At 40.1% G+C, this 26,456-nt stretch overlaps 1 protein-coding gene across 2 annotated transcripts in view; it reads right to left on the reverse strand.

Moving 5' to 3' along the window:
* Positions 1 to 26,456, reverse strand: part of aff2 (AF4/FMR2 family, member 2) — a 210,102-nt gene that overhangs the window by 43,557 nt on the left and 140,089 nt on the right. For both annotated transcript variants that reach the window (XM_034883341.1, XM_034883340.1), the window contains exons 10-14: positions 25,005 to 25,042; positions 5,110 to 5,227; positions 2,818 to 2,920; positions 2,548 to 2,698; positions 1,570 to 1,785 (exon numbers count right to left, since the gene is read on the reverse strand). In XM_034883341.1, coding sequence (XP_034739232.1) covers positions 1,570 to 1,785; positions 2,548 to 2,698; positions 2,818 to 2,920; positions 5,110 to 5,227; positions 25,005 to 25,042 — 626 coding nt within the window. The remainder of the gene's footprint in view (positions 1 to 1,569; positions 1,786 to 2,547; positions 2,699 to 2,817; positions 2,921 to 5,109; positions 5,228 to 25,004; positions 25,043 to 26,456) is intronic.

Consider the following 26,456-nt stretch of genomic DNA (forward strand, 5'->3'; position numbering starts at 1 on the left):
GTCTTTCTTTAATGTTGAATTTCTTGTACTTCACTGTGACTTTTACTCCTGTGTTTTATCTCCATTTGTTTTTAACTGTTTTTGTTTAAAGCACTTTGAATTACCCTGTTGTTTAAAATTGGGCTATACAAATAAAGCTGCCTTGCCTAGACACTAGGGTTAGGGTTAGGTGCCTTGAAAGCAAAGCTGGGGGCATAAAACCACCGTTGGCCTCTGTTCTCTAACGATATATTCTGCAAGCACCAACGCATGCACATACAGAGGTTTCTCAATTTCTAGTTAGATAAGTTCTAAGAAGAGGTCATGAAAGCTATACTGGGTAAACCCGATCTGCCGGTGATTGGATTTCTCCCTGAACATTATTCTATCCTGCTTCCGTTACAAATCTCAGGGGACCAATCACAAACCGACTTATCCACCTGCCACGCTATTGGCGGGTTTAGCACGATGACGATAGAGAAGCGGAATGGACCTACTTAACCAAGTGGGTTCACTGCTGGTTGCTAGCTTGTTAGCATCAAACACAACAAAGGCTGTCAGTTGAATGGCGTTTTGAGAGGCTAGCAATCAATCAATCATAGATCGCTAAAACGTTTTTGAAATGATTCCCATCTTTATTGTTTGTTATGAGAAGATTATTACTTGATGGATTTCACAAATTTCATTATGACAGTTATGTCATGAACCATTTACATCTGAGCATGCGCGACTCAAATCTGCACTCGACTCACATTGGGCTGTTTTAAAGGATTTCAAAGGTACGACACCTGGATCGTTGCTGTGATTGGTTGAAGGACTATCCAATTGCATTCAGAGTCAATTGAGCTATGCCCGGTGACGACGCCTCTTGTGCAGTAGAAAATACAGAGCAGACTCCCCAGACTGTTCGATCTTAAAATAGCCGGACTATATGAAGTCTATATTATTACGGACTATATTGTGCAGCCACTATGTGGTACAGGAGTTCTCTGTGACGCATCAACATTTTTTAGACTGCTCAAAAAAGCTTAAAAGGTTGTATCGAAACAACCTCCTCATACACTTCTGGACCTGGCACATATCAAGTCTCATTTTCTCACGGTAAAAACATTAATATACATATTCAAATACGTCTTTGTTACAAATTGTTAAAGCATGTAGTTTCTGTTTTTTTTTTATCAGTGACTACATTACCACTATTCACTCATAAATATGTCAAAGCAATGTCTATTCAATGTTAGCCCTATGGAATATATTTGTAAACAACTTATGTAACTCTTATGTAATATTATTTTACCTTTCGTATTTATTCTGATGTTATGATAGTGTATGTAATTTTAGTTTAGGCTTTTTTTTCTTCTTTTTGTCTCTGATTCTTTCCTGTTGTTTTGCATGTTGCATTGAGAGTGCCCAGATTAAGACCCTCTGAGGTTTTTTTGCATCTCTCCATCACATATTTGATTGATAACGTGTATATATTGATCTGTAGTATTTTTGCATGAGTAACCCCATACACTTCACTAAAACTAGGTTTACAAGTAATCAACTAAACCCAGATGTTAAGAAGAGGGTTTGTCCTCCCTCGCTTACCTATGGTGATTGGTTCTGCTCCATGTCTGGCTCGGATTGTCCTCCACACTGTTGGACCGCTCCGTCCGTCTGGGCTGTTTTTTCCCTGTGGTGATCCTCCTGGGGGTCAGGACCTCTGGCACCGACAACAGGCCCGGTGACATCCTCATCTTTGGCCTCTGGCCCTCCCCTGAGGCTTTCTGGCTGAGCTTGGCCTTGGCCTTCTCTCGGCCTGGGCTGCGGGGAGCAGAAATGGATTTGTCTTTTATGTTTAGAGACACATTTTTGTCAGTTGTTGTCTAGAACAGTGGTGGAATGTAACTAACTACTGGAATTTGAGGTGCTTTAACTGCGTCTGCTCTTTTCACACCACTTTCTACTTCTACTCTGCTATATCTCAGAGAGAAATATTGTACTTGTTACTCCATTCATACTACATTCATCTGACAGCTTTGGTTACTAGTTACTAGATTTTTACACACAAAACACACGTAGTTTATAAAATCCAAACAATTAAAACATAAACTACCCATCAAACTAGAGGCATACAAGGTGGTATGACACAAGATATGACACATGGCTTTAGTTTGGGAGATCTGGGTTCAATTCCCATTGCGATATATATCAACCAATGTGTCTTTGAGCAAGAAACTTAACGTATAGTTGCTCCAGAGGTGTGCGGCCTCTGATATTTACAGTATGTTTATCAATTGTAAGCCACTGTAAATGTAATGTAAGTTACAGTTTTAATTTTTGTTCATTAAGTGCTTTTTCTCTTAACACATTTTCCTGATGATACATACGTTTACTTCAGTGTGTATGTGTTTAATGCAGTTTTTAATGTGGTATTAAGCAAAGAATCTGAATACTTCTTCCACCACTGCCTGCATTTTGTTGTACCTTCTGTCAGTGTGTAATTAATCCACTTATTATTTCAACCGACAGCTGTATCTATCAAAGCTCTTTCGGCAAATCAACAAATTCAGTTGTAGCTCCTACCAGAAGGCTCCCCTTGTGTCCTTGTGTTCCACCGTTGGTGCAGCTGGAACAGGGGTGCTGCTGGATCCACAGGGCTTGGTCTTGGCTGGCGCACCCACTCCTGGTGCTTCGCTCCTTGGAGAAAAAGTCCTCGGACCCTGGGTAATGGTGCCTGCCCAAAAGACCATTGGATCAGAAAATGTATTCCAGATCAAAAGAGATGCTTTGTTTTTTTTAAATTAAATTCATTAGTTGCAGTTAAACGCAGTAGATGTAACTGTCCATGCCAACCTGTGCCATGGTCTTTCTGTGGGGGAACCAGGGGTTTGGGTTGAGTTTGGACCTTGTTCAACCAGCTGTCCAGCTGCCACTTGTTGGCGGAGGGGGGCTCAGGCTACACGAAAAAAAAAAACTTCAGAAGTCAATACATAACGCCTCCATTTTATTGGGATGGTAGTAGTATGCATTGCCAGGCCTTTCTCCACAGCACTGAGCAGGAGAAAAACTATTTTGCTCTGCAAAATAGTCTCTGGAAGGAGCTTGTTTTGGTGGAACATGTGCACGTTCAAAGGTTGTTTTAGTCGTGTAAGAGAAAACTCAGATTAGTCTAGCTAGCTGTCTGTTCACCCTGCAGAGGTCTTAGGAGCAGTTCACCATAGTCCTCAGAAATCCACCGGAATTTAAAATGCCAACACAAAGAAAGAGGAAGCTAATGGACATTCGACCAAAAAGAAGGACATCCGGCGTAATTTCGTGCAATGCCGGAAGTGGAAGGTTGTGGATGGATAGACTAGGATGGTAGTATCTATAGTGCCATTGTCATAGCAACATGAAATTTAATCGGAAAACCTCAACGGAAGTTACAGATGTGACTTTCTTTGATTTTTTATTTTCTTTCAGATGTATACACACACACACACTCACGCACGCACACACACACACACACACACACACACATAATTCAACACATCATTTTAATATTTTTTTTAAATTAATTATTTTTTTATTTTTTATTATGTATATTTAATTTTAATTAATGCATTTTATATATTAATTATATTCTAATTAATGAATTTTATATACTAAATTTAATTTAATAAATTTTATATACTAATTTTATTTTAATTAATTAATTCGATTTTAACTAATTTATTTATTCAAGAGATCTGGAAGTATCTTTATTTATTGAATTTATGTGTTGTGGATTGTTTTAACACATTGTTGCACATGTGTCTACTTCATGGTTTTCTTCCTCTTCTTCTGCATGTCCCCCTCTCTTGCTCTCAGTGGGTATGACTGCATAAGCCTTTGAACCCAGGCAGCGTTGAGCCATTAAAATAATGTGATAAATAATCGTATAGTTCAGCTCTCTGCAGTTGGAGCTTTATGGCTTTTAGAACACCGCCCAGAGACGGTGGGAAGAGACCATTTAATGTACAGGCAGTCAGACCCACTGGAGAACATAGTGGTGAATCAGGAAGAAAAAAAGAAAAGCCAGTGAAAGTGCATCTCTTTGTGAAATGTAAACTACATCAGAGGCACAGAAAGCGAGACACATAGGACACTGTGAATTTCGTTTACTGCCGATTGTTGAATGATTGCTTCATGATTGGGATTTCTGTAATAAAACTTTATGTTACCTCTGCCTTCAAAAAAAAAGGGAACCAGCAAGCAGCTGGCAGAAACAAAACCTGACTCCAGTAACAATCGGTTGGTTCCAAATTGGGGCTAGAAATATGCAGTTGGCAACTGTATTGACCTTTTTTTAACAATTGGTTACATGTAAAATTGGTTAATTTTTTTTTAAAGAATTTTGTTGGGCATTTACAGCCTTTATTTGGACAGGACAAGGGAGAGAGGGGGGGAAGGATATGCAGCAAAGGAACTAGAGCTAGAACGCAGGCCCACTGTTTTGTCATTTCCACCAAGGCAGTTCTGGTGCTGGTTTGGAGTCAGCGCCAAATATTAAACCGGTTCTTTGCTTTTCCACACAAATGAACCCGGCTCTGGGCCAAGAAAACAGGTTCCAACTCAGCACCAACTCAGAACCGGTTACGTCAGGTGCTGAGAATGGGTCCCAATAGGATTTGGCGGGAAAATTGGGACTGCCCAGGTCAAACCGGGACGTCTGTTCACCCTAACAATATTTTGCTGTACGCTACTGATGTTGCCATCGCAAGCCGGCAAAAGATTTTATCTTAACGTTAAATCATGCGAGATTATCACTTTCTTCTTGAACGTATCCTCGGTCCATAGCATAGAATTTGTAAAGCCAGGAGCAAAAGTATCAGTATGTATGCTAAGCCCCGGATGCAGCGACGATGCCCTTGCAAAATAGAGCAGTCGTGCAATTGTGTAGATATCGGAAAGGGAGGGACTTCCGGCGGATAAAAGACACGCCGGATCTTTATCCCAGCGATGTACGTCCATCAAACCAGACAAAGTCACTATGGACAGGGATGAATGACTACGGAATTATTGCAATGTGATGTAACACAGCAACTCAAACACGCATGTAATTACATTCAATATACACTCATGGTATCCACTGTACGCGCACAGAGTTTTACTTTTCATCCATACCTCCGGAGTGTGTGTGCGTGAGGCCCGATTGCACTCGCTGTCACTGGAGCTGCTCTCTGATTCGTCCGTGTCCGACTCGGAGCTGCTCTCGGATTCGCTGCTGCTCCCCGATGCTCCACTACAGAAGAAAGAAAGAGAGCTGTCTAGTGTTTTGTGTGCTTGTAAATAAAATAATATGAAAAATGTATTTCCAAAGACACTCATTTGCACACCAATATTCACTGACATGCACTTATAATAACTTATGAAAGGGAAACTAACCACACTATTTGTCTGTATATAAAAGTTGTGTCCTGTGACAGAAGTCCCAAATGTGTGCTATATGCTATATTAATAACAGGAATGTTATTTATGAGACTCATTTGAACAGAACACAAATGGGAGGGATGGAGGGACAAATATAAAAAGCTAAGGGGTACTTATTTCCATACTTTTTTGATAATGTAACCATTTTCACCACCATTCACTTCATTATCATAACCATATAGTGTAATTGGCAACATTAAAATGCTGAAATTGATTACAATGTTTCAACAATTGCTTCATACCTTTCACGTTTTTTTCCTGAAAGTGATTTTTTGCAGATATTTGCTCACGATAACCTCCGTGGTTTTGTGTGTACTGAACTGAACGACCTACAACGCAGATGACCGGACTATTGCGTCAGGTGGCGGTAGAAAATGGTGCTTTGTGTCGGGTGATTTTGATGGGTAATTTTGGGGTGTCTTATTCAATTTAACAGCATGTGAAAAACAATTGAAGTGGTTTCGATATAGTGTTGAGTAAAAGTTGACGTATTCCAGTCTGTGATTATACATTCCTTTAATTTTAGTCTAAATAATTCCTAATTTCTGCTTTTCTAACTCAAACAACGTAGCCTTTGTCTCCTCATGCCCCAACACAAGACAACAAGGTATTTCTGCTCATTCCACCACGACCACAGCATCTTACTCTTGCACGATCTGCTGTTATTTCCTGTGGTAAAGTTGGCACAACCTGCATGGTGCTCAGAAAATCTCCTCCGCAGTCCAGCCCACTGAACCAAAACAAACATCCTCACCACAATCTAAAGACATTGCATTAATCTCATTCATGGACATGATTGAGAGGTGTGGGGGGGGGAAATCATCTCCACTGTCATCCATAACAACATCAACGGCCACATTGACATTGATCATTCCCTAATCTACTCCAACTGCATCAATTATCAGAACGTATCATCAACGTCACAAATAACACAGAACTCTTACTAAACTGTACAAATGAATCTCTGTAATCTTTGTTTATCTGTTTTGTCGCTCATTTCACCGATTCTTAAAAAGGATAATAATTGGTAAAGCCAGCCACCCTGTCATGGGTTTAATAAAAATGACACACAGTCTAATAAATGGCTATTAATGAATGCATAAACACAGCGTTTTGAACCTAATCAATTGTCTCATTCATGCTGCCTTGGTTGGCCTTGTGTTCATCCATTCTTCCACTGTGCTTTGAAATGGCTTCCTAGAGGCAACACACCCGCTCATCCCAATTTGAGAATACACACTTCTTTGTGTGTGCGTGTGTGTGTGTGTGTGTGTGTGTGTGTGTGTGTGTAATTCCAGTTCAAGGCTGCCATCACAGCAGGCACCAATCTGTGTGAGCAGTCAAGCAGCAAATCCATCAACTGTTCCTGAGGCAACACACACACACACACACACAGTGACAGATACTGTATAAATGTCCCGTTTTTCTTCTTCTATCATTACTCATCTCTTCTCTTTGTCTCTCCACCCGTCTCTCTTTCAATTTCAATTAAATTGTCACCTGACTTTGCTATATTAGCATCACAGATGAAGCAATATCGGCAAAGCTTTAGAGATGTTCTGATAAGTATCGCATCCGATGTTTGCCTACTAGGAAGTACTAGCGTTTATGTACCAATCCCATACCACGTTAAAAAAAACCTTAAAGTACTTTACTCATGTTCTTTGACATTATAACTGACTGTCAAACTGGACGAAAAAAAGAAAGTTTTATGGCGTTTGTTCATGTTTCACAAAGAGTTTAACCTGAGCAACAAGAAAGACAGAATCATATCACAGCCATACAGGGATAGTATTAAAACACAATTATTATTATTATTAAACCCAAAGTATTATGACACACTGGGGATCGACCGACACGCAAGTTCTGGTATCGGGAAGCAAAAAATGGTATTAGACCAGCTCTACAAAGCATTGAGTTAAATTACATAACATTGTCATTTAAATTCAGATTTAGATTTTGTTAAGCAATGCAAGTGTCTACAGAGAATAGCAAGATCTTGTCTGTCTGAGTTTGATTTTTTGCCGACTGGTAAATCAGCATCACAATAAAACAAGAAATGCAATCAGACATACGATTCCCATTGAGGAAGTAACTGCTTAACACATTCAGCTTTCTCTCCAGACAGGACGATTTTAATTTCTTTCATTTCACATTCTTTCTAAATAACCTGAGAAGGTTATTGATGCACGTACAAACAAAACATTGGCAAGGGGAAGGAATTACAACAGGGGAGACGAGGCTGAAAGACTAACATCTGTCACGTTAAAATCTGATCATCTTAAAGTCGGCATTCATTCACTGATTCCCTTTCTGCTGTACAAAATATCAGTGGTGTCCTTAAATAAGAATTTACATCAAATTTACGTCAAATCGAATTTACGAATTTACGTCAAATCTGATCGTTTAGTCAAGTCTGTTTTTTATGCTCATTGATCAATGTAACATACTATACATATGTGACAATGGCTTCCATTAGACAAAGGGGCCATTTCAAATAGTATCCATCCACCACAATACGATTTTACATAGTTGAATCTGTGTTTAGGTTCAGAAGGCTAATTCTTCTGAAGGTAATATGTTAGCATGGACAGGATCCCTGTTACTTTTAATCACTCTGGGAGTCCTGTTAGGAATTCAAACCAAACTGACATTTCTTCCAACACGCCTGTTAGGTCCGATTTAGTTATGTATGTTGGTGGCGTTAGTTGAAAATGTTACGTAAGGAAGATAAGTAGCCCACATAACTTAAAAAAGTCAAAGTTTTGGTTTATACACAGGACATGAAGAGCGCTCACCCGGGTGAAAGTCCTGTATTGGATTGACGCATCCACCACCCAACCTTCCACCTTACTTTACTACTAAACTACCTTACTCAATGACGTTTCGAGGCTGGATTACATTTGTCTTTGAAGTATCAAAGTTGGGGTAGGGAGGAGGTCAGGTGGATGGATGGATGGATGGATGGGCCAAACAAACACAGGACCCAGGAGGCCACTGTTAACGTCCCGTGTGAAACCAGAAGTCGATGTTGACTTATTTTAATTTACGTATGTACTTTAACCCTTGTGTTGTCCTGCCGTTGTGGCCTCTCCCTTCGGGTCTTTGAGACCCTTGTATATTTTTATGCGATTAAACGTATGTTCCACCACAATCCTACCTCGTCCATCAGGTTCAAAAGTTGAGGGTGGTGGGATACGGGTTCGAGTGCAGGATGGGACCCCAGAAGTCGAGGCCACGGTAGCAGAAAAATACAATTGAATACAAGAGGGTCTCTGGGACTTGAAGGACAACACAAGGGTTAACTTACATCTTCAAAAAAAGCAGTTTTCCTTGGATTCGGTTGGCACCTAAATCATGGTGGCAGCTGTCGCCGTAGTCCTGCTCCGCGTCCTGCTACAGCCTGCTATGCTCTAAAGTGCCCTACTACATCCTGCTACACCCTGTTATGCTCTACAGTGCCCTACTACATCTTGCTACACCCTGCTATGCTCTACAGTGCCCTACTACATTCTGCTATACCCTGCTATGCTCTACAGTGCCCTGCTACACCCTGCTACGCTCTACAGTGCCCTACTACATCCTGCTATACCCTTCTATGCTTTACCGTGCCCTGCTACTCCCTGCTATGCTCTACAGTGCCCTGCAATGTCCCGCTACACCTTGCTAAGCTCTACAGTTGCCTAATACATCCTGCTACACCCTGCTATGCTCTACAGTGCCCTGCTACACCCTGCTATACTCTACAGTGCCCTACTACGTCCTGCAACTGACTGCTATGCTCTACAGTTCCCTACTACATCCTTCTACACCCTGCTAAGCTCTACAGTGCCCTGCTACATCCTGCTATGCTCGACAGTGCGCTGCTATGTCCTGCTACACCCAGCTTTGCTCTACAGTGCCATACTACATCCTGCTACACCCTGCTATGCTCTACAGTGCCCTGCTACACCCTCCTATGCTCTACAGTCCCCTGCTTTGTCCTGCTATGCTCTACAGTGCACTGCTACGTCCTTCTACACCCTGCTATGCTCTAGAGTGCCCTGCTATGTCCCGCTACACCCTGCTATGCTCTACAGCGCCCTGCTACGTCCTGCTACACCCTGGTATGCTCTGCAGTGCCCTGCTACACCAAGAACTACTACAACTACTATTTATAGTCATAGTTCTATTGTCTTTATAATGACTATCATTACCACTGTGCATCACACCCCCAACTGGCACCATCAGACACCACCTACCAAGAGCCTGGGTCTTTGCCATGGTCATCCTAAATGCTTTCTCTTGGGGGAATTACTGGAACTGTTGGGTCTTTGAATTAGAATAGAAGGCATTTATTGCATTAAGTGCAGTACCTGTGCAACGAGATTGAAGCAACCCCTTTCCAGTGTTAACCCAGAATATAAAAATATAAAATGTAAGTACAGAAGAAGAAAAATAGTAAGAAAGACAAAGGGTTTGTATACACATTATGCAAAAAAAAATAGCTTGGAGTTTTAAAATTCCTGAGTATTAAATATTGCTAAGTAATGAGATTAAGTGATTGATAAATTACTAAATGAAATGGTTAAATATTGCATTGTAATGAAATTGCACAGAATTACAGATTATTATACATTTATATTACATAAACATTATAGAGTTTGTTCTAGACCTACTGTATCTGTAGGATAGACCTAACCAAAAGGTTTTGTTATAACTCCAAAGGTTAACCGCATAATTAAAGCTGCGACTCTTTCACAACGTGTGCTTGTGCGGTAAAATGACGAGTTGAAACAAACGTAATATTATTAGTTTCCCTTAAAACTAATTTATTAAGAATGCAGTTTAGTTGCATGGGAATGTAATGGGTTATGTGATAAGGACTCTGTAACCTTCTTCTGCAATCACAAACACAATATTTCCATCACGGTTTCCAAATCCTTTTTGTTCCTTTCAGGTTTGACTGGTGCTCTTTTAATTTTGTCTTCTTCTTCTGCAATGGTTTAATGGCAGCTGACTGGAGAATTAGCGCCAACAACTGTTTGTCTCCATGAGCCCGACTCCTAATGTTCACATAACAGTAGTGGATGAAGACATGCTTTATTTTGAATGGCAGGCTGAGTTTAGAAATACTGAAGTCTCAGTACTTTGTCTCGGTTTTCCCTCTAATTACAACCAAATCCCGTTTCTATGAAATGAAGTGTTACCATTTAGTTTCCAAACATAACAGTCTAAAAGTTGATCATAGTCTGATATTGAGCAAACAAGTCTAGTAAACAAGACAAGCCAGTTTTCAAAAATATTGACTCAACATGTCTGAATAACTGCATATAAACTCCCCCAGGGCCACCAAACTGCTGAAAGATTGGACTAAATATTACAGAAGACACAACCTCAGTGGGCTTAATGGCAGCTCCAGCCCTAGACATAAACATTTAAGAGTAGGTGGGTACTTATTTTTCAGACAAAAGCACCATATGTAACAGAAACAAGCACTTCTTTTAACTGGATGAGACTAATAACCAACTGGGGCCACTGAATCTGGATTAATTGGGGAAGGATGTGCGGCCATCACAGATACAGTCCACTGCCTCTTACTGTGCCACAAAAAATAAAAAATTAAAACATTTCGTGGATGCCTCTTTATCCAAAGCACCTTATTGTTTGGAGAGTGTCTACGTTTTAACTCAGAGACAAACCACTTCCCCTGGTGGGCTAGCCCACATTTTCATACAACATTTGGCGAGAAATCAAGGTGTGAAAAAACATTGGACTGTTTGCTTTGTAAAAAGGTGCTGTTCTCCCTTGGCATTAGAGCTGAACACTAGATGAAACTGGATTTCTGGCCTTTGTTAACCCGTTCTCACTCCCAGTGTCAGATACCAATGCTAGAATCACCCTTCAGCGTCTGTACTGAACGCACCGGGCATAGCAACGGCTTGTAAGAAGACGTCGTATTCACGACAATGGTAGTGAGCAGTATGAAAGAGAGAAATACACATAGGGAGTGATAGGTTGAAATTTATGCATGTAAAAGTTAAAATGGAGTTATCCATTCAGAGGGAGCTTTTAGGGCAGAGTCAGCGTGGAGAGGACACTAGGTTGCAAGATTACATCAGAATGTGTGAACTAGTAGAAGTGTCTCACAAATAAGGAGTCGTGTCAAAGGTAACTTTGACACGACTCCTTCATCATCCTCTCCTGATCTCAAGCCATTATTAGGGAGGTTGGTTGAGGAGGTGGATGGGTCAAACAACAACACAGGAAATTTGCCCAGAAAATAGGGGTTTGTGTCTCTTTTGTGGCCAGTTCTTGTCCCGTGTGTCACTAAAATGTACATGTTGTAATCCCAACAACGATCTTTTCCTAACCCTAACTGTTCCGTTCTTGTGCCGCATGTTATACCCGACCCTGAGCGTCAAAAAGATCTGTCACAAGTAATGGCCTAGAGTTTCTAAATATGACGCAAAAGGGCTAGTCGGGAGTCCTGTGAGTCCCAATATTGACGCCAAGAGTCCTGATCAACTTTTTAAGAGACTTGTTAGAATATGTTGCCCGACTTGTCAATGCTGAGTGTCTCTCAGCGTCAGCTATCAACAGAAAAGTTGAAAAATGACGCCAAAGGAGGACTCAGCATGCCAATTGTTGCAGCCAATACGATTTACATAAAAAAATTTAAAGCCCCCCGCAACTGACTGTGACTTTTTGTGTTTTTGATGCACCGGAAGTGAGACTGTGTTATACGGAAGAGGATTAGGGCCACTGGTGAAAAATGTATGTGAGTTCTGACTGGAATCCAGACTTTTTCTCAGAATTTAAAAAAGTCAGAATTTTGATAAAAAAGTCAGAATTCTGAGGGGAAAAAAACAGAATTCTAACTTTAATCTCAGAATTCTGAAAAAAAGTCAGAATTTGACTTTAATCTTGGAATTCTGAGAATAAAGTCAGAATTCTGACTTGAATCTCCAAATTCTGACTTTGTTCTCATAATACTGACTTTTTCTCAGAATTTAAAAAAGTCAGAATTTTGAGAAAAAAGTCAGAATTCTGAGAAAAAAGTCAGAATTCTGAGAAAAAAGTCAGAATTCTGAGAAAAAAGTCAGAATTCCAACTTTAATCCCAGAATTCTGAGAAAAAAGTCAGAACTCAAATAATTTTTTCACAAGTGGCCCTAATCCTCTTCCACAGTGTTGGCTTTGTTGTGTATGACAGTGCAGAGCAGATTTTATAATATGATAAGTCTGCTGCATGTACATACTGGCTGTCATATACTGTACTTACAACATGAAATCTGACTTGATGAGAAAAAAATGCCAATGGACTGTAAATGCTGTGTTAAACCATGCGAGGAGCATTTATTAAATTGGATGCTAGTCTTTTTTTATTGCATTTCCATTTGACAAAAGATAAAACTGACTGGAAGCATGAGACTAGTGTTAATTTTCCCTATTGATATATGGGTTTTTGTTCTGTTTAAATAGCAGCGTGTGAAGTTAAAGGAAAGCACGAGGGTCTTCTTCTTCCGTAGGATTTTCAGTTGAGTGCTCTCTTGCTTATTTTATTCTGGCAACCCAAACATAATGTGCTGGAGGAACAAGATGAAAGGAGATGAATACGTGTGTGAAAGCATTACATCTGGCTCGCTTTCCTCTATTCCCCCCCACCTCAGAAATCCGCCTATGAGCTGTCGAAAATAACCCGACGGAGTAGTCTGGGCCAAATTAAAATGCAACGCCAGCTGGTGCAGACTGACAGACTTTTTAAGGCTTTTTAACTGGAAATTTTAACTGTATTTATATGGAGTTTTGTCAAAATTAAGACAATAAACTTCATCCAAGAATGAATTTGTAAAATATGTTGTGCTATTGTCAGTTGCCGTGCAACATATATGAGAAATATTGTAGTTTTTTACCCATTTGTGAACAGGGATTTTTGGATTCAGTTATACTTCTATAAAGTTTTAATCCCACCTCAGTTCTCAAAACCAAATACCACATATTATTGATATCATTTATTGCCCGTAATGGCTTATGTTTTCTAATTCATGCATCTAAAATGTATTTTCAGCTCTATGTAACGATGCTGAATTAAGAAAAACAAATTACACGGACAGCACATAATCCTTGTATTGCCGCTGTCCGGCAGAAACATAATTTTAATTTCATAAATCAATGCTATTGGTAGCCCTTTACGTCTGTCTGTGGATATTACAAATATTTACACAGTACAGCGATTTTATCTGTCTTTGTCGAAGCGAACTAGCTAACTACAATGTTTTCAAATTAGCCTTTTTTTTTTAATTTCCCGATAAAAGACAGCGCTCGACAGCGACGGTATTATAATTTCCTCCTCAATGCTTTTTTTTTTTTTTTTTCACCTTTAATTTTTGACAGGACAGTTGGGAGAGAGAGAGAGGGGTCACAAGTCGGATTCAACCCCTGCGTCGAGGCATCAACCTCTCAGTACATGTGCGCCCGCTCTACCACTTACCCAACCTGGCAACCCCTCCTCAGTGTTTTTCACAGGTGTCTGTCTTTGATATCTGTCAGTATATCTTATACATCCTCCCGTGTCTTGTGCTTATTTAGGACACAGAGCCTTCCCTCTCTTTCTTTTCTCTGTGTCATGCCTGTGTCAATGTTGCATAAGTAACACAGATAAGACTTACAAAATAGTCTTTGTCAGATCTTCAGGCTCCAGCGGAGCCTTTGGTGTCTCTCTGTTTATTTGTGTGATAAAAATCACAAGCGCAGCAGGGGAAATGAAAGCCTTACAGCCTTGACAAAATGATCTGTTGGTTTGATATGTCCAGTGGGCATCACCAGATCCACACGACACCCACGTACTTGCAAACTGCAGCTAAAGCTAGCAGCTATACATTTGGTGTACAAAGACTCGCAAAATCTGGCAGTATCCATGGTTGGCGCTATCGACTCGGTCAAGGGGAGAACTGGCTAGCAAATAAATGTCACTGTGTTACAGTCCACCTGAGAGTTCCCTGTAAAAGACTGTTGTGGATGCAGGACTTGTGTTTTTAGTAAAAGGGAATGGCCTGAAGGGAAGAGTAGTCTTTCTGGCTACTGTAAGCAGCAGCACCAAGTTTGAAAAGTGGCTGTGGGGGTATGCCTCGCCTCTCTAAGGGTAGCTCCCATGGCGCCATTTTGATGCTACCAAGCCATCACTCGCCATTATCTCATCTGTCTATTAAATTTTATATTTATTTGAAAAACAAATTGAAGTGGTTTTGAAATAGTATTGAGTAAAAGTCGACATATTCCAGTCTGTGATTATCCATCAACATTTATTCCTTTAGTATTAGTCTAAATAATTCCTCATTTCTGCTTTTCAAACTCAAACATTAGGTATAATTTCCTATAAATGAGGTTTATTGACCATTAATTCCAAAAATAGTGTACGTAGTGTTGGAAATGTAAAAAGAAAGTGACAAGCATTGAAAAAAAACATCAAAAGTGTTGAAAAAATAGGGGCAAAAATGTAAGAAAAAGTGAAAAACATTGATCAAAAGCGTCAACAAAAGTGTTGGTTTTCAATTTTGACGAGAAGACAACACAAGGGTTAAATTAAGAAATTATTATATTTTGCCATGGCCTGAGAAAGGCCAGGTCAGGACCATTTAATCTCTTTAGACTGACGCTCTAGGGGCCCTCCACTGCATCCGGCGCAGTGTCTTAGCTATCTTTGCGCTATGCTTGTTACACACACACACACACACACACACACACACACACACACACACACACACACACACACACACACACACACACACACACACACACACACAGGTGTGTCTGCCTATCTTTGTGGGGGCCAGTCATTGACATTATAGGCTCGTTCGAGATGAGCCAGATCTGCGCAGAATCGATCACCGGCGATCGGCGCCCGTTGCATGCCGGTTAGATTTCTGTCCGACTTGATCCCGACTTGCTCTGACGTCATGCACACGTGTGCAACGGAAATCTCACGAGAGCAAGGCGGCAAGGGATTTGAATTGCTATTTGTCGGACTTAAAGACTTATTCTGTACAGAACACGTGTTGTGTGGCTGATAGTGACGTTAAGAAGTCAGAGAAACTAAATCTGTTCAGATCACGGATCATCTACAGTGTGTTGTTGATTAAAATCAGCAACAGATCTCATGTAGAGCACTTTGCCAGCTACTCTTTCATAATCAAAACAACTGGAGACAGTGTACAAGCTGATATGTGGGTCTGATTATATTTTATTAAATCGGGATCGCACCACAGTGTTTTTGTCACTTCCTGTCCAGCCTGAAGGCGGCTGGAATCGGCTGGAAACTGTCCGACTTTCCCGCAGCTTTCTGTCCCCGCCCCCGCTGCTGCCGCCTGCTCTTGTCCACTTTACAGGCGAGGCGCAGTTCATCTCGATCGAGCCTAATGCGTTCCCTAGTCCCTTACCCTAACCTTAACCATCAAACCTAAATGCCTAACCTTAACCCTCACCCTAACCCTAACCATAACCTAACTCTAACCCTACTCCTAAAACCAAGTCTTATTCCTCAAAAAGCCCTTTAACGTTAAGGGGACCAGCATTTTGTCCCCACAAAGCTGTCAGGACCCCATAAGTATACTGTATTCCCAGTTTTTGGTCCCACAAATGTAATTAAACATGGCCCACACACACAAACACACACACACACACACACACAAGGAAGCCCAGCAACACACAAAATGCAAAAAAGATAACATATTACGGTGCAAACCCGGCATCATAATGGCAAAGCGCCAAGGTACAAACGCGCCTGACTTTCAAAGGGAAGAGGAGATGCCACTGTGATTGGTCGATTGCATGTTACGCCCAAAACACACCCATGAATTAATAAAGACACTAAGTAAAACCCTTTTGAACCATGCGTGCGGCGCACGGACCATTTTTTTCCGCAGTCAAACTAGCAAAAGTGGATTTGGACACGCCCTAAAACACGCCGTGCACTTGGATCGTTAAAAATAGGGTGCTAAATGTTCAACCAAAATGTTTAAAAAAGTAACATTTTCATGCCACAGGACCTTTGATATAAGACACATACAGAGCCACAGCTACTATGGAGGTGGAGTCTTTATTTTGGAATATTTGGTAAATTAAATTGACCGGTACAGAAGAATTACTGTTGAGATTTCAACACAAATTCTGGGTTTTGGGACAATAAATCTAGATTATGTAGCTGGTAGGGTAGAGAAGAACCTACATTTAGACCATAATGGATGAAGGATACAATATGTAGGAAAATATAGTTAGATAATCAGATAAATGAATAATTGAAATGTTCGTTTTTGTGATCTTTGTACATATTTGTAAGATCTTTTGGAGTTTGGTTGGTGGTTGGTCAAGAATGAATTCGGTGGGTGGGGTTGTGCTCGGAATTCATGACTTGGGTATTTCTAGAATCCTGGCTCCGGCCCTGCATACATTAATGTTTTGATTATACTCTGTCAGTGAGATTAAAGTGGTGAGTGACGTGTTATTTTGTGTCTCTGGTGCTTCCACACGCATCCAATCTTGGATAAAAACTATCCATGGTGTTTTGAGTGAGATCCGGTTTCTGAATGTCTCTCTGTCTTCGGTCTCCGGGTGAGCTGTTCAACATCTGCACGGGCTTTCTACGCCACTAGCCGAGACGAGGTGGCTAACCGTAGAATGCTAGCTCGTTCTCAACGGCAAAACACTGCAACAACACCCACTAGTTGACAATAATCTCCAAAAGAACTAATTCCTGTCCCTGTTGTGCAGGTATTCCACAAGTGGCCCTGGTCAGAAGAAGTCTCCCAGCTAATCCTGCCCTGGACTGACCAAAGCTGGAGAAAGAGTTATCAGCTGATGGGATCTTCCCTAACTACTGAGCATGTGCGACTTCCACCAAAGACAGTATAGAAGTAAGATGTCTCACTCTGGAGCTAAAACAGAGACCTAAACACACAGGGTGAAAACAGGATCTACAGCAATGTGCAGAACAACAAAAATATGGTGTTTTCTGAAAGTGAAACCATGTATTCTAACCTCAAAATACAATTATGAACCTGAAAATGAGCAGAATATGGGCACTTTATTGTTTGGTGATATCACTGGTTTTGTAGCGTAAGGTCCAATTGACTTATTGTAATTAGGTGGCATGCAATATTTTTCAGCCTGTGTCTATTAATCATTTATGCATAATGTACTGTGCCATTCCTCAGACATGAATTCAGATAAATGAGCTGATCGTAGCATCCTATAATCATCATGTTGTCCTCCATGCGCTCTTTCAAACCCTGCAGGTTCCATCTGTGTTCCACTGTACCGTTCAGTTTGGACTGTGTCACCATTAATTAACCAACAGGAATTGAACATAAGGAGGACATTCAACAGACAATAGACAGTTACAGCTTTCATTTCTCCTCTCAATTGCCTCAGCTGGAAGACTGAATTGATCAGCCTCTGAAAACAATGGAGCGGATGGCTTTGAGCCAGACAGGCCGTGGCTCAAACAAAGTGCAGCCAGCAGAGACTAGATGCAACAGAGTGTGAAGCAGGGGGAGCATGCTGAAAAACAGCTCAATAGGAGTTCTTAAAGTGACTGAAGAACTGAGTGAGAATATGTAGAATTATGACAGCATTACAGGATTGTGATATGAAGATGTGGAGGCCATCTGGGCTAAATTCATCTGTCACCTTATCATCTGCCTTCAGCTCACTGGCTCTGCCCTCTACTTGGCAGGGCTTCCTGCTGCACAGCTGGCTTTAAAATCTCCCACTTTCTTTCCATCACTCACCCTGTTGTGTGTGTGTGTGTGTGTGTGTGTGTACACTCCAGCATGTGTGTGCATATTTTCACTTGCATGTGTGCTTGTTCATCCGAGTGTAAACCTATGATATGTGGAGCCTTTTGATGAGGTTTATGAAATGATTGCCGTTACTCTACTGCAGTCTACCAATAAATTGACTTCCAGTGGCTTGAGAAAGTTAACACACCCATGCTAAAGTTGATTAAAAAGATAAATAAAAAAAAAACACCTTTTGGAAATTGATTGCAATGCCTTAATTAAAAAAGAATTTAGAAAAGTCCAATCTTTAAGGACACCAATTTTCTTTGTGAATGAATAATGTATTGTAAATAAATCAATAATCTTCCTTAAAATACAGGGGGCCTAAGTATACACCCCCCTATGTTAAATTCCCATAGAGATAGGCACATATATGTTTTTAAAGACCAGTTATTTCATGGATCCAGGATACTATGCATCCTAATAAACTTCCCTTGCCCCCCCCCCGTCATAACATACCCTTCACCATACCTAGAGATAGGCATGGTTTTATTTAGGTTAGCTTAATAACTGGTTTGGTTACCATTGAGACATAATCTCATGGAAAGATCCCCATGCCTGTCTCCAGGTATGGTTAAGTGTTTGTGATGATTGGGGGATTATTTAAAAATAAAAATGTGCCTGCCTTTCTGGGTTTTTAGCATAGGGGGGTGTATACTTATGGCGCCTGTATTTTAAGGAAGAAAACGTATTTATTGACAATACATTATTCATTCACAAAGAAAATTGGTGTCCTTAAAAGGTTGGGTTTTCTTTATTTTTTTGAATTAAGGCATTAAGATCAATTTTGTTTATTACTCTTTTTAATCAACTTCAGCATGGGTGTGTGAACTTTCTCAAGCCACTGTAAATATATAAAACTACTTAACTCACTGGTGCACTTGTATGCATCAGTCTCTTGTTAGTAAGTCAAGTAGCCTGGACTCAGCCTTTAAACGTCCCATATTATGCTTTTTTTAAGGTTCATACTTCTAGCTGGGGTTTCTACTAGAACACATTTGCATGCTTAATTGTTGAGAAAAAAATCCCCCCCTCATACTATGTGTCTGAATATACCTGTTTTTACCCTTGCTCCGTATTAATGCCTGTCTATTTAGGCCATCCTCCAGTCTGCTCCGATTGGTCAGCGTATGTGGGTACTGTCATTGCAGCCGGGGACTGACTGTAACGGCACTGTAGCAGCACTTTCTACCACTGTACCAAAGTATAGTTGTTTCATTACAACTACACAGACGACCTGTTTCTGAACAGGCAAAGTTTCTGAATGTGTGCCTTTCTCTGTGGATTGAGCGCTTGTTACTTTATATGTATATATAACACCTAGACCCTAGATATAGCATATCTGTGTGTATACACACACACAGATATGCTACACACACACACACACACACACACACACACACACATATACAGTATATACACACATATACAGTATATACACACATGTTATACATATATAATGTGCATGTGTGTTTATGTGTATTTTAGTCTTGTTATCTCATCATCTAATCACTCAGAACAAATAATCTTGCACACTACGCTGACATTTATTGTGTAATTAGTCAAGTTAAACATACATTACTAAGACTGCGTCTCATGTATGATACATGCAGTTACTGTAGATGGTTCATTGTGTGTCATAAATTAGGAATTCCAAGCCTGAAAAATAAAACTTTTTCACAAGCACATTTGCTGACGAGTTTAATTCAGTAGTGTCTGCATGCATTTCTGTGTATTTGTGTGTGTGTGTGTGTGTGTGTGTGTGTGTGTTTGCCCGGGGCAGTACTGCGGGGAAGGCTATAATAGGTTTCCATTCCTACATATGTAGTGTTACGCTCCCTGACAGCAGCCAAAGCGACTGTGTTGGAAGAAGTGCATCACATTTGAACTCATGTCACACTTGATGCACCTGACATGGCATCGTGCATCAATGTTCATTAACCTGTCTGTGCTTTTAATCTGCTCTCTCCTCTTCCCCTTGTCTTAATATAGACAGACAAAATCCCTCCCTGTCTGTTGTCCCCCATGGGGCCTTATTCTATAAAAATAAATATGTATTGTATTCAATGGAGAGAGACAAATTATTTTTTCAAACGGTTTGAATTGTGCCATGAATGACACATTTTTCAATTTGAAAGAGAATTTTGCAAGTCAATAAAGTCTCACCTTGTCGAAGGTTTGTCGTCATGCATTTTGTTTTGTGTAAAACCACTTAGTGAGCTGAATATAATATCTCTTGTCTAGCACTGTATACTGTACACTGTATTACCTTGTTAGCTAGCTAGTTCCACTTATGATCCACTCACAAATGCAGCGTTGTCTTGCCTGATGTGTTACATCCAGTAACTCCTGGAAGCAAAAGAACGAGCAAGGCACGTTGTTTGTGTAGTACAAAGTACTAATAGAAAAGTACAAAACACACAGCCAAAGTTCAGCGAGACGCCACTTACGAGGTTTTTGGATGAGTAGACTTTCTAATTACATATTTTCAAAGTACTTTACTTTAACAAACAGACTTTTTTGACTTGCAGAATTGGCTTTAAGTTGTCTCTTGCCGTTCATTACCGTCCATGTTTATTATATGAATATATCATATGAAATAAGATCCCATGGTGATCCACTGGAAGGGGAGGGACTTGGTCTCTCTATATGAATACGTTCATAAATATAATAAAGCTCCAGGATTAGCGCAATTATTTCGCTCAAGTTGAAACATGTTTAACTGACACAGTGACGTGTTAATGCAATTACTATTAAAATAATTAGAAATTAGGGGAGTGTTTTTTATCAGCTGGGTATATATGAAAGAGAGGCTATAATGAAAAAAATACAGGGAAGCAGATAGCAAAATGATTTTAAAGATAACATAGCAGAATAATAAAAAATGAAACAGTTGCATATACACTATACGGCGGGATGGAGAGTGGGTGGTTGTACTTGCGTGTGTGTGTGTGTGTGTGCGTGTGTGTGTGCAGCAGACTACCGATTGATATGTGGGTGAGGTTGTCAGAACATGGATTAAAAAAACAAAAAGTGTGTGTCTGTATGGATGGTGGTAGTTGTGTGGGTGAGAAAGAGAGAGAGAGAGAGAGAGAGAGAGAGAGAGTGTGTGTGTGTGTGTATGTGTGTGTGTGTGTGTGTAGCTCTCCATGGGGGATATAGCCAGTAGATCGCTTGCAGCATCTCTCCAGCGTCCCCTCGGATATGTGTGTGTGTGGTAGTCAGTAGATTGGGCTGCAGAGTGAATGGGCTCATTAGCAGTAGCAGAGTAACACATGGGCTGGGGCACGCACACGCACACACACACACGCGCACACACACGCACAACCACAAACACATGCTCTTACCACACCCACACGCATACACACACACACACAAACACACAGTCACACGCTCTTACCACACCCACAACCCCCCCCCCCTCGCCAGACACACACTTTTATCACACCCACAACCCGACCCCCCCCACACATACACACACACAGTCCATACTTGCATACTAATGCCTTCAGACTGAACACAACGAGCCTCATTTATAAAAGATTCCTAAATTCTTATGCAGCAGTGTGAGCTTGACAATAAGTTCCTAGCAAAAGATGAACTTATAAAATATGTATTGTGTTGCCAATATCAGCCGTTTACACAATGTTCCGCGATGTAACAAATGCAACTAACATTTTTTTTCTTGCTAATGATTAATTAGGTGACATGTTCCCCCAAGATGTTGCAGCACGATAGTAATGCACCACAATGTGCAGCCCTCACAGAATGTAACTGTGGGAAATGACAACAGACTTTATCACCTCCAGAAAAAAAAAAAAAAAAAAAGGTTATTGCGGACAGTTTTCCATCTACATCTTCCGCAGCCTGGTATCTGAATCTACATTACAAATTGTGAACAGGCAGGGAATGTTTGCTTAAAAGAGAGTCCAAAAAGATGTATGGACTCTAAATAAAAGACCAGCAAACAGGTTTACTTCCATTCAGAGATGACTAAACAATCACAAATATATATATATATATATATATATACCCACACACACACACACACACACACACACACACACACCATGCTATGCAATGCTCTAAGCCTATACTAACATAACTGTATATGATTTTGGGGTAATGAAATGAAGACATCGCAGCAATACAACTTGTATACATGTACTATTCCAACATGCATTACCCTGCAATGCATATAATGTTCTCTGCTTTTTTCTGCCACTTGTCAGATGGGGTCAATTATTGTATATTCCAACAAAATTGAGACAATATTTTTGCATTTTGATTAAAATTTTTAAAATAAAACACCTTTACCCACATTTTGCCTCTCTTTCTGAATTTAAAGACAACATGCGTTACCCTACACATTGAAATGTCTAAAAACAACTAGGCCTATGCAATATATTTTGCCAAGTTGTGTACATTATCCCAAATGTATCCCAATGTTCAACACCAGACAAATTTGTCATTTTAATCATCGGGTTCATTACATTTGGTCGCCTGTCCGTGGAGTCATGTCCTTTTTTGGAGTCATGAACTGTCTTTTTATCAAGTTTTAATGTTTTTACTATACACTTTTAGGCTCTTGGTCGTTAACAACTACGTGTTTTAACTGAGTTAAGGATTTTAGACATCCGACATCTGGATCTTAAATTATCAGATTAACAAGCCGAGCAACCGTTGACGATCTGAAAAAGTGTCAGAGAAACTGTTTTTTGTTTTACCGCCGAAAACACTTGAAAACACTGAACAAATCAACTGATATTTCAGTGTTTTGAACGGTTTCAATCATAATCATTTGTTTTGGAAAGAAGGAGACCTTTGCAGATAATTCGGCTCACAGCAAAAATCTCCCTTTTACGATAAACGCTGAAGAAGAATCCTAACCTATCCTAGTGAAAGAAGTAAAAGAACCAAGTAGCATAAAATGTAATTACTTGGAAGTAAAATTACCTCAGACTTGTAACTTACGGTAATGTTTTAAATCAAAGCAATTGGAGGGTTCTTCTGCACACTTCTAAGCAAGTTTAAAGGTGCCCTGCCACACGTATTTCATTACTTGTGGTAATAACTGTAACTCTACCATGGACTCTGTCAAAAAATGTGTGTGGCAAAATTGCCTTGGTTACCTTGTTTCAAGCCATTCTATTGTGGTTTATAAAGCCTACAAGAAGACTCAGCTGGATTTGTGCCAGTTCTCATTAATATTCAATGAGCTAAGCTGCTTGACTCTGATTGGCTAACAGCTAGCCAATGAGAGCTCGGTTATCAGCATCCTTTACCCAGCGCAACTGGGTGAGCTCATGAATAGTAATGAGGTCAGACAACTTAACTTCAGACTGACCAGCTTTTGCAATTGGCCTGATTTCTCCTCTTATTTTTTTTTTTTCATTTTCATATTCACCACATACCAAAAACACATAAACCTGACATATTTCAAAAAAGAGTAGTAAAAGTAAAGAACGGTTGTATGTGGCAGGGCACCTTAAATAAAAAGCTTTTCATTTCAGACTTGATGCTCACCCAAAAGGTTCACCATATGCTTTTCAATAATCGTCACATTTAATTTGCCATAATGAGACTATGTTTGGCAAAAAGAAGGCTGAGGAACTCTTACTTTGTGACCCACTATCAATATCTACATATGTACACTACCGGTCAAAAGTTTGGGGTCACTTACAAATTTCCATTACACGCCATTATAGACACGATACCAGCTGATCTGAGTGGGTGGCTGATCTTTAATGCAATATCTTCATTTCCCATTATCAGAAACCATTCATCCAATGTTCCAAAGGCATATTTTGTTTACTAATCTGATATTATTTAAAAAAACTAACTAAGAAAACATTAAACAACCCTTTTGCAATTATGTAAGCACATAATGTAATCTGGAAACTGCTCCCCTGGTTAAAAAAAACAAGGAAACTTATCTCAGCTGGGATTCTGTCTATAATGGAGTCCAATAGAAATTTGTAAGTGACCCCAAACTTTTGACCGGTAGTGTATCTACATACGATGATACACAGGACATTATGTCTTAACTATGATCCCAGGTGAGCATGCAGAAGCCCGGCTCAGAGGTGGAGAGATTAATGCACTCGCCTACAAACAGTGAGCATAGAGGACATCTGCTGCCTAATTTCAAATGGTACAGAGTTGAGTGTGTGAGTGCTGGCCGGCAACTGGGGCCATCAAGTGGGCACTTGCCATCCCAGATGTTCCAGTGAATTAGAGCCACTACACCTCCGGAAAGCCTAATAGTGGTTGCGTTTGCAATGACCTTCGGACGTAACTAATCCTAGACGGAATCTTTGAGTCACACTCAAACACTTAAACTGCACCCAGCAACCTTAGCCTCTTAACCTTTTGGGATTTCAACGTGATAGCCACAGTCACAGAGACGTCTGTGACATTAACACCGCTTTCAACAAACACTTCCCTCTGCGCTGACCACCGCTGCCTCAATTCTATGTTTCAGGGCAAAGAGCATTTATTTATAGCTTGTTGTTTGGTTGATATTGAGTCACACACACACACAAATTGACTTTATATACTGATCCCCAGACAATATAAAGAAGGATGATGCTTTAGCTAAGTGTTCTAATGCAGACTACACCTACTTCGTATATCTCTCAGCCAAAACAACATGCATCTAACAAGCTTTTATATAGAAAATGTCTTCTCCATTTGGTTGTACCTCAATAGATATACCATCAAGATGAATAAATCACAATATTGCAACACAGTGTGCGGCCATTTGTCTTACCTTAGAGCTGTGCCTCTGGCTTTGGGCTTGTCAGACACCTGTCAATACACATGCATAGAAACTGTAAGTTATATTAATTTATTTTGTGTGGATTGGTTGTAGTGTTGCTATAGGGTATTTTCTTATGTTTTTGTGTCCAAGTGAGTGATGGCAACAAGCATCTTTAAAATTGGGCCAGTATTAAGCGAGATCACTGCAGTCTGTAGATGGAAAACAAGTTCAAATGTAACGTTATTGGGCAAAAAACTTTCCGTTTCTGTCCACTAAAAGTGCTTGTTTCCCCACTGACAGCCTCAGATTATTATTCCAAGTAACTGACTACACTTTGGAAAGGATCCCTACAGAGATAGAGCTTTTTGTTAAAGAGTAAGATCCTTGAGCTCTGAATTCGCTATTGCCAAACCCACCAGACTCAAATAAACAGTAATTGTCTCAACTTAAAAGACACTTTATTTAAAGTTGCCACAAGGAAAATAAAACCAAAAAGCCATGTTGGTTTGTGTTTCCACTGTTCCAACAATCACCACCCTGTTGTGGTTCAAATAAATCCCTAATCAACCAATTTACCTATGGAAATATGCTGGCTTTATACACTGTAAAAGTGCTGTTTATGTAAATGGAGTCTGGTGAGTTTGACAATGGCAATTTCATGAACAGTTTCTGGTTAAACAAAAAGGATTTTAGTCTTTCACAAAAGTTCTCTCTCTGTAGGGATTTTATTCAGATTTATGTCAAATGTTGTCCAAACTGCTTCAATTTCCAATCCCAGAGTTCACCGGTTACCCGGGAAACCAAATGTGAAGTAGATTGGATGAAAGGTTTGTGAGATATTTCAAAGACGGACGCATGCACGCACGCACGCACGCACACACACACACGCGCATGCATGCATGCAGAGGTTCTCCAGTCAGAGAGATGAAGAACAGAAACAAAAACTTTGTTTCTGACAAAGTGCATGAATGATGAACATGATGATGGATGTCAATGGGGGTGCGTCTGGTCAGTGTAAATGACAAATGGCGAATAATGGAACAAACATGAGCTTTTATTGAATCTTTAACAAATTTAATTCATCATTCGTCTCTACAAACACACACAACAGGAGGTGTCTGTTTGTAGCAGCAACATGATTTACATGCAATTGTCCATAAGGAGTAGCAAAAAAAAATTATACTTTGTTTATGTACTATTTTCTTCAGTGCCATAGTCTGGATATTTAATAACATTGCAGAGGAGACCAAAAGTACAGCTACTGATATTTTAAATACTATTATTACTATTGAACGCGGAATTGTAATCCATTTAGGAGCTATTCGTATTTTTGCCCCCTATGACCTCATAAGGAGCATGATTCCAGATCGGCCCATATGAGCTTTCATTTTCTCAATATAGGGCTCGGTTTACACCTATCCCTATTTCTAGCTACTGGGGGGCCATAGGCAGGTTAAGGGG

The sequence above is a fragment of the Etheostoma cragini genome, chromosome 10 (genome assembly GCF_013103735.1).
Source record: "Etheostoma cragini isolate CJK2018 chromosome 10, CSU_Ecrag_1.0, whole genome shotgun sequence".
NCBI lineage: Eukaryota > Metazoa > Chordata > Actinopteri > Perciformes > Percidae > Etheostoma > Etheostoma cragini.